This window comes from Lynx canadensis, chromosome B4, assembly GCF_007474595.2.
Source record: "Lynx canadensis isolate LIC74 chromosome B4, mLynCan4.pri.v2, whole genome shotgun sequence".
NCBI classification, from domain to species: Eukaryota; Metazoa; Chordata; class Mammalia; order Carnivora; family Felidae; genus Lynx; species Lynx canadensis.
In genome coordinates this window covers 81,948,814-81,959,340 of record NC_044309.1, presented here as the reverse complement: position 1 = coordinate 81,959,340, position 10,527 = coordinate 81,948,814, and the positions used below count along the sequence as shown (strand labels likewise).

At 41.8% G+C, this 10,527-nt stretch overlaps 1 protein-coding gene across 1 annotated transcript in view; it reads left to right on the top strand.

The window, feature by feature from the left end:
- Positions 1 to 1,053: 1,053 nt before the first annotated feature.
- The window catches only part of PYM1 (PYM homolog 1, exon junction complex associated factor), an 18,869-nt gene continuing 9,395 nt past the window's right edge, over positions 1,054 to 10,527 (top strand). The window contains exon 1 of the mRNA XM_030322867.1: positions 1,054 to 1,537. Coding sequence (XP_030178727.1) covers positions 1,504 to 1,537 — 34 coding nt within the window. The 5' untranslated portion in view covers positions 1,054 to 1,503. The remainder of the gene's footprint in view (positions 1,538 to 10,527) is intronic.

Below are 10,527 nucleotides of genomic sequence, written 5' to 3'. Positions count from 1 at the left end.
CTGTGAGGCTGAAGCACAATTGTTGAAAGAGAGCAGGGGTTAAGGATGGCAGCGTTACAACACCTGCAATGTTGTGTACTGAATGCAAATCAATTTTTAAAGGAGTCTCTTTGAGACCTTCTGAGTTGGGCCTCTGGTGGAAGTCAGGAAGGTGGAACATAGACTAAAAGACAAGCTGAGACCTGAGAAAACTTCAAAAGTTTCATATCAACCCTTTAGGAAGTTCCTAGTCCGTCATTGCTCTCACTTTTTTTTTCCTTTTCTCACCTTTTTTGTTTTTTAAGTAGGCACACAGCCTAGTGTTGGAGATCGTAATATTTGCCCCTCTCTACGGGTTCCAGAGGTACGGTTGGACATGAACCTAAACCAAAATGGGGGATTTGGAGGAAGGTAAAAGAGTCCATAAGGAAAGAGCAGCGTGGAGAGGGCAGAGCCAACACCTGAGGAGAGGAACCTGCGGTCGGTCCCTCCCAGGCTGCAGGGGAAACGAGTTTAGCAGGATTTAGCCCTCGAGGATCAACGGCTGCTGCAAAGAGCGGGGGAGGGAAAACATTTGGGTACATCTAAAGAGTAGGGAGGCAAGGGGCAGGGCAGGACTGCAAAGGGAGTGACCGTACAAGCCCGGACCATTGGCGAGTTGCCCGGGGCTTTGGATCCTCAGTGCCCAGACCTACACGAGGTTAATTAGAATATTAACTGGCTCCGCCCAGAAGCCTTCACCCTGCCCTCCGACCCTGGGGCCCAGCCTAAGGAGGCTCCCGGGGTCGAAGGCCAGAGCAAACTTGGGCCACCGTCTTTTCGCCGCCCGAATCCTCCGGGCCGCCCCAGGGGCAGGGCCAGCCAGGGCTGCCCGCCCAACCCGGCCCGCCGCCTCCTCGGTCGTGGAATTCGCCGGCAGCCCTTAGGCTGCGGGGACAGGTGACCGGACAGCAGCACCCCCTGCCTTGCACGCCCCTTTCGCGGATCTGACCCGAGGGTTGAGCTGGGTAGCCGAGGGCAATCGACACGCGATTTCGACCTCTCCACCTTCTAAGAGAGGGTCAGTTGGGGGTCTTCCATTCGTCCCTGACAAGATTGGTGCGTTACCGGAGTTTGGCCGCCCCATGTCCCGAAGCCGCTCTGGGACCTGGGTGCAGGCTAGGGCCTGAATACTCTAACTCATTTATCAGCCCCACTTTCGGGGTGCAGGTGGGCCTTGCCCCCTTTTCCCTCGAAGGTCCTGGACGGAGAGGAGCCGTGCCCCAGAACTTCTCTCGGTGCCCAAAGGACTGTTTTACACGGAGCAGACGCCCAATATTGGATTCAGTGGCAGTACTAGAGTCTGCGGCTTTTATTTTATGAAAGTCTTTAGCTTCTACTCTCTTCCTCCTTCTCCGTCCACGAAACGGTGTACTCTCCCTTTAAGACTAAAATGGTGGCTGGCTACGATCAGGACTCCACTTCCGGTGGGGAGGGGGGCGGGACCCCAGCCCGCTCACGCCGGAAGTGGTTTGCGTTTTCAAGATGGCGACTCCCTATGTAACTGACGAGACCGGCGGTGAGTGCGGGAGGCGCGGAGCCGCTTCTCCCCGGGCTCTCGGGGCAGGGGTTCGGACTTGGAAAGGGGTCTGTGCCCCGCCCATCCCGGGGCCCCTCCTTTGCCCCGCCCTCCGGACCGCCTTCCCCATTCATTCTCTCCTATGGGGTGTCACCTGCGCCCCCTTCTGGTCTCGTGTTTGGGGGTCTCCGCTTCCGGTCACCCAAGCCCTGGGGTCCTCCAGTGCAGGTTCCTGCTCCAGGACCCTCACAGGCCCTTACCTTTTCTTCAGCAGCTGGAGATCTCGTATCTCTTTTGGCTTCTCCAGGCTTGGGAGCTCTTACACTCTCAGTTCCCTCCAATTCCTGCTTTTCTCCTGTTCCCCTCCCCCATCTTTCAGCGGTACCTGCCTTCTGCCCTACCCCAGCCCCATTTTAATTCCTATTCTTGAAGCTGTATCTGTTGAAGACTTCCTCATTGCTTTTGTGTAGACTTCCTGCATAATGCTTTTTCCATTCTCTCCCACATCTTCATTGTTGGGTTACTGAGGTTCAGAGGTGTGAATGGAACAGTAACCTAGTATAACTTTAAACTTGAGTTTTCTTTTTGATGGCACCACCTTTCTGTACTTTTCTGGTGGTGATGGTGATAAAAGTTGAGGGATCTGAGGTGGAAGAAGGCAAACAAGAGGTGTCTAATGGCCTCTCAAGCCCTCTGACAAGTTCATAGAACCCACTATAAATTCTGCCTAGAGAAGAATTTCCAGCCTGGCTGATTGAGATGAAGTGTCCACTGTGTATGGAGGTTTATGTGTTGAAAACAGAGTGAATATTTTCATTTTGGTTTTGTCCCATCCTTATTTCCTCATCTGTAGAAACATGGGCATAGTGATATCTACCTAGTGACCATTAAATAAGATAGCGTATGTGCAAGCAATTTATAAAATGCTGTGCAAGGCAAGGTGTTAATGTTTTTTGTAGCCTTCACTGTGTATGTGTAGTCTTCTGTAGAAGTGACACTGTGTATACTGTGGTTGGTACATACAGTCTGTTTTAAAAATGTGCCCTTTATTTGTTGCTTTGCTGCTTTCCATGTTCCTTACATCTCAGTCCACCTCTCCTATGGTATCCTATGGCAAGCCAGGTCTCTCTGCTACTTCTCCTCAGCCTCACATTTCAAAGTGGTACACAGAACTTCTGTATTCAGTAGGTCCTTCTTCTACCAGCTCCTTTAATATGTGCTTCGAAAATATTGCTCATCGTCCAGTACACTTTTCTTTCTTCTTAACGATTTTCTTTAAACACGTATCTTCTGTTCTCTGTGACTATGTAGAAGAGAAGGAATCACACTGCTTTTTTTCTTTCCCCTACTACTTCCAGATCATTGACCTACCACCGTCACTCTAATCTCTGTGAAGGTATTGTCATGCAGTTAGAGCATTGTCTCTAAAACTTCAGGGCCATCATTTATTGCCCACAAGGACCCAGACCTATTGCATCATACTTTTTTCTCCACTGTTTCTTGCTCTTATTCTCAGTGTCTCCAGCATCTTTGAAATACTGATCTTATAGTTCAGCACAAGACAGTTGACTTTCCTTTGTATTTTTAAAGTAGCTACACATCAGATCACTACAACCTGGACCTATTACGCTACTTCCCCTTCAGGTGCTCTTACCACTTTAGCCTCCTTACTAGTTACCTTTTTCACTCCTTCCCATCCACAGATTCCACTTTTTGCCCTTCTGAGGTTCTTAACTTTTCCCATTTCATTGAGTCTACCAGTACCTTCATGACTATCTTTGATGCTGCTCTGCTAGACCTTAGTGACCAGCCACTTTGATACTATCTTCATTGTTTGCTTCATTCATTTTGATCTTCTGTATTTGGCAAGCACTTCTGTTATCTTGAATCATACTCATCACCTATTTTTTTGGCTTCTGTGTCTAGACCACCCACAGCACATGGCTAGTGAAAAAGTGCAAAACCTGTACATTCAGTGTAATATAACTTAGTGTTAACTTCTGCCAAGATCATGGCTTCTCTCAAATTCTTTTTTCTTGGTTTGCTTACATTCTACCATGGCTTTTCCCCAACCTTTTCCAGCACTCTGTGACCTCCCTTTTAATTCCCCCCTCTTGTAGCAGATGTCTTCACTTTCTATTTCATGGAAAAGTCAAGGCCTAGCATTTGTTTCTTTCCTGTTCACAGCCCGATTTCTTGAATATTAGGTGTACCCATACTGTTTTCATTTTCTCACTCTTATTTGTCCTTTAGCTTTTTACAGTTTTGTTTCTAGCACCAACCTCTCTCCTTAGTTGCTATTTCCCTTTTCTAATAGATTGGTGAATAACTTTTATTCTTGAATATACTGTCACACCTTAAATTCAATCTGCCCAAAATCAATATCATTTTTTCCTTATTTTGTTAATGGCATCCTTAGCCAACCCAAGATCAATTTTTTGTACCATCTCTTTTTAATTTTAAATAGACTTTATTTTTTAGAACAATTTTAGATTTATAGAAAACTTGAGAAAATGATAGACAATTCCCATATATTCAGTTTCCCTTATTATTAACATCTTACATTAGTATGGTACCATTATTGCAGTTAATGAACCAACATTGATGCCATTATTATTGACTAAAGTCCATACATCATTCAGATTTCCTTATATTTTAAAGATTTCATTTTATTTAAAAATTATTTTTATTTATTTTTCAAAAAATTTTTAACGTTTCTTTATTATTGAGAGACAGAGAGCATGAGCATGGGAGGGGCAGAGAGAGGAGGAGACACAGACTTTGAAGCACGCTCCAGGCTCTGAGCACAGAGCCCGACACGGGGCTTGAACTCACAAACGGGGAGATCATGACCTGAGCCAAAGTCAGACGCTCAACCGACTGAGCCACCCAGGCGCCCCTTTGTTTTTATTTTTCTTATTTAAAAAAAATGTTTATTTTGAGAGAGAGAGAGTGCACCCGTGTGCACACACATGTGTGCACACATAGTGTGTGCAAGCAGGGGAGGGGCAGAGAGGGAGAGAGATGATCCCAAGCTGGCTTCACTCTGTCAGCGCAGAGTTCAACACAAGGCTCTATCCAACAAACCGTGAGATCTGACCTGAGCTGAAATCAAGAGTCAGACACCTAACCGACTGAGTCACCCAGGTGTCCCTATTTATTTTTAGAGCGTGAGCTGGGGAGAGGGGCAGAAGGAAAAGGAGAGAATATGAAGCAGGCTCCGTGCTCAGCACGGAGCCTGATGCGGGGTTCAATCTCAGGACAGTGAGATCATGACCTGAGCTGAAGTCAAGAGTCAGATGCTTAATCGACTGAGCTAGCCAAGCGCCCCAAGATTTTATTTTTAAGTAATTTCTACACCCAACATAGGTCTCAAACTTAGCAGCTCTGAGATCAAGAGTTGCATGCTCTTCCCATTGAGCCAGCCAGGTGTCCCAGATTTCCTTAGTTTTTACCTAATTTTTTTTTTTTTTTCTGTTCCAAGATCCCATCCTGGGTACCCTATTACTTTTAGTTCTCATGTCTCCTTAAGCTCCCATTAGCTGTGATAGTTTCTCAGATTTTCATTGTTTTTGATGAGGAATTTTGAGGAGTGCTAATCAAGTATTTTATAGGATGCCTCTCTATTGGAATTTATCTGATGTTTTTCTCATGATTAGATTGGGGTTATGTGTTTTTTGGGGACAATCACAGAGGAAAAGTGACATTTTCATCATATCAAGGGTACAATATCATAATGTTTTTACTGTTGATATTGACCATGATTGTGGTCATCTGGCTGAAGTCGTATTTGTAAGCTTTCTCCAGTATAAAGTTATCCTTTTTTCCTTCTCTTTTCCATACTATAGTCTTTAGAAGAAAGTGTCTATTCACAGCCTATACTTACGTTTCCTTCCTTAAGGATGGAGTATTTACATATGTTATTTGGAATATTTCTGCAGATTTGTCTCTTCTCCATTTATGCAATCATTTACTTATATCAATATGGACTTTGGGTTATAATCTAATACTATTTATTTTATTGCTCTGAATGTTCCAGCTTTGGACATTGGGAGCTCTTTTAGTTGGCTCTGTGTCCCTTTGACATACCCCCACCAGTGTAGGTTTTTGTTTTTGTTTTTGTTTTTAGCTCTTCTTTACTTTCTTGTGTCTAGAATATGCTCCAGGCTCATCTTTTATCTTTCCTATCCCAGTCCTAGAATCAGACATTTCTCCAAGGAGCCCTTGTTCCTGTTACTGAAGAATAGTCTCAAGAAACCAAGATGCGAGCACTAGATATTGTTATATTTGTGGTATCATCTTTTATTCCTCTCTTGTTCCCCATCCTCCACCACATACCAATTGTCAAAATATCGTTCTATTCCTACTGCTATTATCCTTATCTCATCTTCAGTACTTGTTAGGTATATGGCCTTGGGGAATTTTTTTTTTTTAATGTTTATTATTTTTGAGAGAGAGGGAGACACAGAATCCGAAGTGGGCTCCAGGCTCTGAGCTGTCAGTACAGAGCCTGATGTGGGGCTCGAATTCACGGACCACAAGATCATGACCTGAGCCGAAGTCGGACACTTAACCGACTGAGCCACCCAGGTGCCCTGGCAATTTTTTTTGTAAAGAAGGTATTTTATTTATTTGTATATCTATTTGTTTTTGAGTTTATTTATTTTGAGAGAGAGAAAAAGAGAGAGGGGGTGGGGAGAGGCAGAGAGAGAGGGACTGAGGATTTGAAGCAGACTCTGCCCTGAGAGCAGAGAGCCCAATGTGGAGCTCGAACTCACGAAGTGTGAGATCATGACCTGGGTGGAAGTCTGACACTTAACCAACTGAGTTTATTTATTTTGAGAGAGAGAAAAAGAGAGAGGGGGTGGGGAGAGGCAGAGAGAGAGGGACTGAGGATTTGAAGCAGACTCTGCCCTGAGAGCAGAGAGCCCAATGTGGAGCTCGAACTCACGAAGTGTGAGATCATGACCTGGGTGGAAGTCTGACACTTAACCAACTGAGCCACTCAGGTACCCCAGGCCTTGGGAATTTTAAGACTTGGGAAACTAAGCCTTCGTTTTCTCATCAATAAATTCGGAGTAATGACTCCTACAACATAGGATTATTGAGAAAATTAAAATTTAAATGAAATAATGTATATGTTTGGCACATAGAAAGTGCCTGGCAAATAGTTCTGTAATAATTACTGTTATGTAAGGATTATTATATGGATTAGAAGAGATAAATGCAAAATATCAAGCATAGTACTTGGGTCATTCTGCATGCCTGATCAAATTCCATTTTCCTTTATCCTGCAAATATTGCTGTGACCTCCTAAATACTTGTCCTGTCTGCAGTCTCTCTCTGTTCCAGTTCATTTGGCACACTGTTGCCAGAGTACTGTTCCTTAAGTATAGATTTACTTATGTAATATTTGCTCAATATAATTCATCCACCCAGAGTCTACTGTTTACTTTGGCACATATCTTTCTGATCTTTATTTTTTCTGTACATTTTTAAAACGTTTTTGAATTTGATGGTATATACACCTACATTTTGCCTATTCATTTAACCTTATGACATAAATATTTTTTCTTGTTATTAAAAACTCTAAATATTTTTAAAAATATTGGCAGAGTTTTACTGTTTGGGCATGTACCCTCTCATGTTTCATCTGCCAGTGGACTTTTATTTTTTAATTTTTTTAAGTTTATTTATTTATTTTGAGAGAGTGGGGGAGGGGCAGAGAGAGACAGAGAGAGAGAGGGAGAGGGAGACGGAGAAGGAGAATCCTAAGCAGGCTCTGTGCTGTCATCACAGAGCCTTATGCGGGACTTGAACTCACAAACTGTGAGATCATGACCTCAGCCGAAGCCACGAGTCAGACACTCAACTGACTGAGCCACCCAGGTGCCTCTGTTACTGGGCTTTTAGATTGTTTCCAGAATTTTTGTTACAAGAACTCCATGAACATTTTTGTGCATAAATTTTTGCCTGCATTTAGGTCATTTTCTTAGGATTGAGTTCCCAGAAGTAGAATTACTGGGTTGGGGGGGGTTCAAACATTTATTTATTTATTAATTCATGTTGATTGTAGCTAACTTGGAAAATGTTTTTGTAAGTAGTATAAAATAGAAGTCACATGCATGTTTGGAAATTCCAGAACCCAAAGATAACTACAGTTACACTTCTTTTTAGTTTTTCTGTCTGTGTACATATGTAGCATATCTATATTTTTACATAATTGGGATCATACCAAATGGCTGTTTCCCAAAATATGATTCTCAGAATGCTTAGTAGTCTTGTGAGATGTACTGCAAAATAAGTAAACACAAAATAACAAAATAAAAATAAGGTTCCTTTGGTCAAATAAATTTGGGAAATACTGTGGATCACATTCCCATTGTGGATACTCACACGAATAAGAACACATTAACTCCTCATTTAAGTCCTGCCAATAAGAACAAATTTTTTCTTTCCCTTTCTTCTTTCTTGCGGGCTTTGCTTCTTCGGTCTGTATTGCCTATCCTTCCTCCTTCATACTTCCTTCCTTCCTTCCTTCCTTCCTTCTTCCCTCCCTCCCTTCCTCTTTCTTTTCCTTTTCTTTCTTTCTTTCTTTCTTTCTTTCTTTCTTTCTTTCTTTCTTTCTTTCTTTTCTTTTCTTTTCTTTTCTTTTCTTTTCTTTTCTTTTTCTTTTTTTCTTTCTTTCTTTCTAAGAGAGAGAGGGAGAGCACAAGCAGGGGAGGAGGGACAGAGAGAGGAAGAAAATCCCAAGCAGGTTCTTTGCTGTCAGCACAGAGCCTGACAGCTCAATCCCATGAGCTGTGGGATCGTGACCTGAGCTGAGATCAAGAGTTGATGCTTAACCAACTGAGCCACCCGGGTCCCCCCCTTTTTTTCTATGTTTAACCCAGAATTGCCCACTTATTTAACAATTTTTTGGGGTAACTCTTGTTACTATCTTATGGAAGTGTTTTCCAGAAGTGTCTTGTATAACAAAAGCTTTGGGAAATGCTGGTAAAAGATAGGATTACCTTATATTATCTTGCTATGTTAAGCCAAATTGCTTTCTAAAGACTTCTATGACCAATAATATATGACTATGCTGGTTTAACCACATCTTTGACTGCATTGCTATTATCATCTCCAAAAATTTTACTACTTTGACAGATGAAAATTATATTTTATATTTATATTTTCTTTATTAGTATGGTTGGCCTTTTTTGTATTTTTTGTTTGTTTATAACACAGTATGCAATAAGTGTAAAATGCACAACCTTTGGAACAAACCTACAGCCTGGGTTTGAATTCTGCAGTTTGCTGACTTTGTAACTTTGGGCAGGCTATTAAATTTCTCATCATCTCTAAAACTAGAATAATCCAGGGGCACCTGTGTGGCTCAGTCAGTTAAGCATATGACTCTTGGTTTCAGCTCAGGTCATGATCTCACAGTTTGTGAGTTCAAGCCCCACACCGGGCTCTGTGATGACAGCATGGAACCTGCTTGGGATTCTCTCCCTTTCTCTCTCTCTTTCAGAATAAATAAATAAACTTTATTAAAACTAGAATAATCCTTCATGGAGTTATGAAAGTGAAATAAGTCATGTATATAAACACAGCCCTGTCCTGAGCATTAAGGAGGCACACAATGGTAGCTGCTACTCTCTTTTTGGAATTGACTGTGAAATTCACATATGTACCATTAGCTTAGATACTACTCTTTAATATGAGCACAAACTACTTTTCAGTATAGTATCACCACATACTAGGTCTCTGCTTATAACTCCCAGTGAAACTGGACTATGTAGTATAAGGTGGAATAGTATTGTGCATTTGTGGTCTTGGACATATATTTAACTTCTTGAAGACTCTTGACCTCAGCTAGAGATGGTAATACCTACCCATTGTCTAGATTCAATAAGGTAATGTATGTAAAGTTCTTATTGCAATGTAGATACTTATTAATAAATGCTCTTTCCTAACTGTTCTCAGCATACTGTGAGTTTTCCACTGCTATGATTTTATTTGTTGTTACTCTTAGAAGGCTCTTTCCCTTCCTTTCTCTGTCTGCAGAAATATCAGCCACTGATTTGTTACTGTTATTGTTACTACTTCTACCTAGTATTTAATGTCAAATCTCTAAGATTTTCTTGATTTTCTGTTACCTTCCCCCATCAAACAGGATGTGATTATTTATTCTCTTGAAATTTGTTACCAGTATGTATCAGTGTCTCTTAAGATACCTAAGACATTTATATTTTTGTTTTATTCTTTGTTTGCCTAACTTGCCTACCCTTCTCCTTACTTAGACTGTAAATTTCTTGAAAGTAGGGACCATTTTACTCAATCTTGATAATCCCTGTATCACTTAGTAGGGTACTTGTGTCCTAGGAGGCTTCCAGTGTTTATTACATTTCATTAATTTGTACTTTTCTGAGGCTATATTCTTGGAGATAACTAGAAAATGCAAATCGCCAACATCAGTATCTTTTTCTTCTCAGTTCTCCTTTTCCTTAATCTCTGTGTACTATTCAATACTGTTTACCACCTGCCCTTAAAACTCTTTTGGTCTTCATGGCATAACACTCTCCTGGTTCTTTTCTAGAATTATTATTTTCTGTTGCTGCTGACACCTTTCCCTTGTTGAGGAAGATGATCATGACTGTTTTTCCAGGCTCATTCCTCCAAATTGGATCTTCTCTTTCTATATTTTCTCTAGGTGTTAGAAACCACATCTAGGCGTTATAATAATTGTTGGCCCTGAGATCACCCCGAGGCTCAGCTCTGTCTTGTAGATCTCCTTTCTTATTTGAGCAGGTCCCAGGGATTCAACACACCTTTAACAGTCACTTCCACATAACCCCTTAGAGTTCTCCCAGCAAGCCTTGCTTGCTGTCCTGTCTCTTCACTGTCTTCCTGCCACCCCTGAAAACAAGGCCCTTTACAGTTTAAGGCAACAGATTAAGGATTACCAAATAGCAAATGTGAGAAAGTAAGTTTACCAAGTTCTT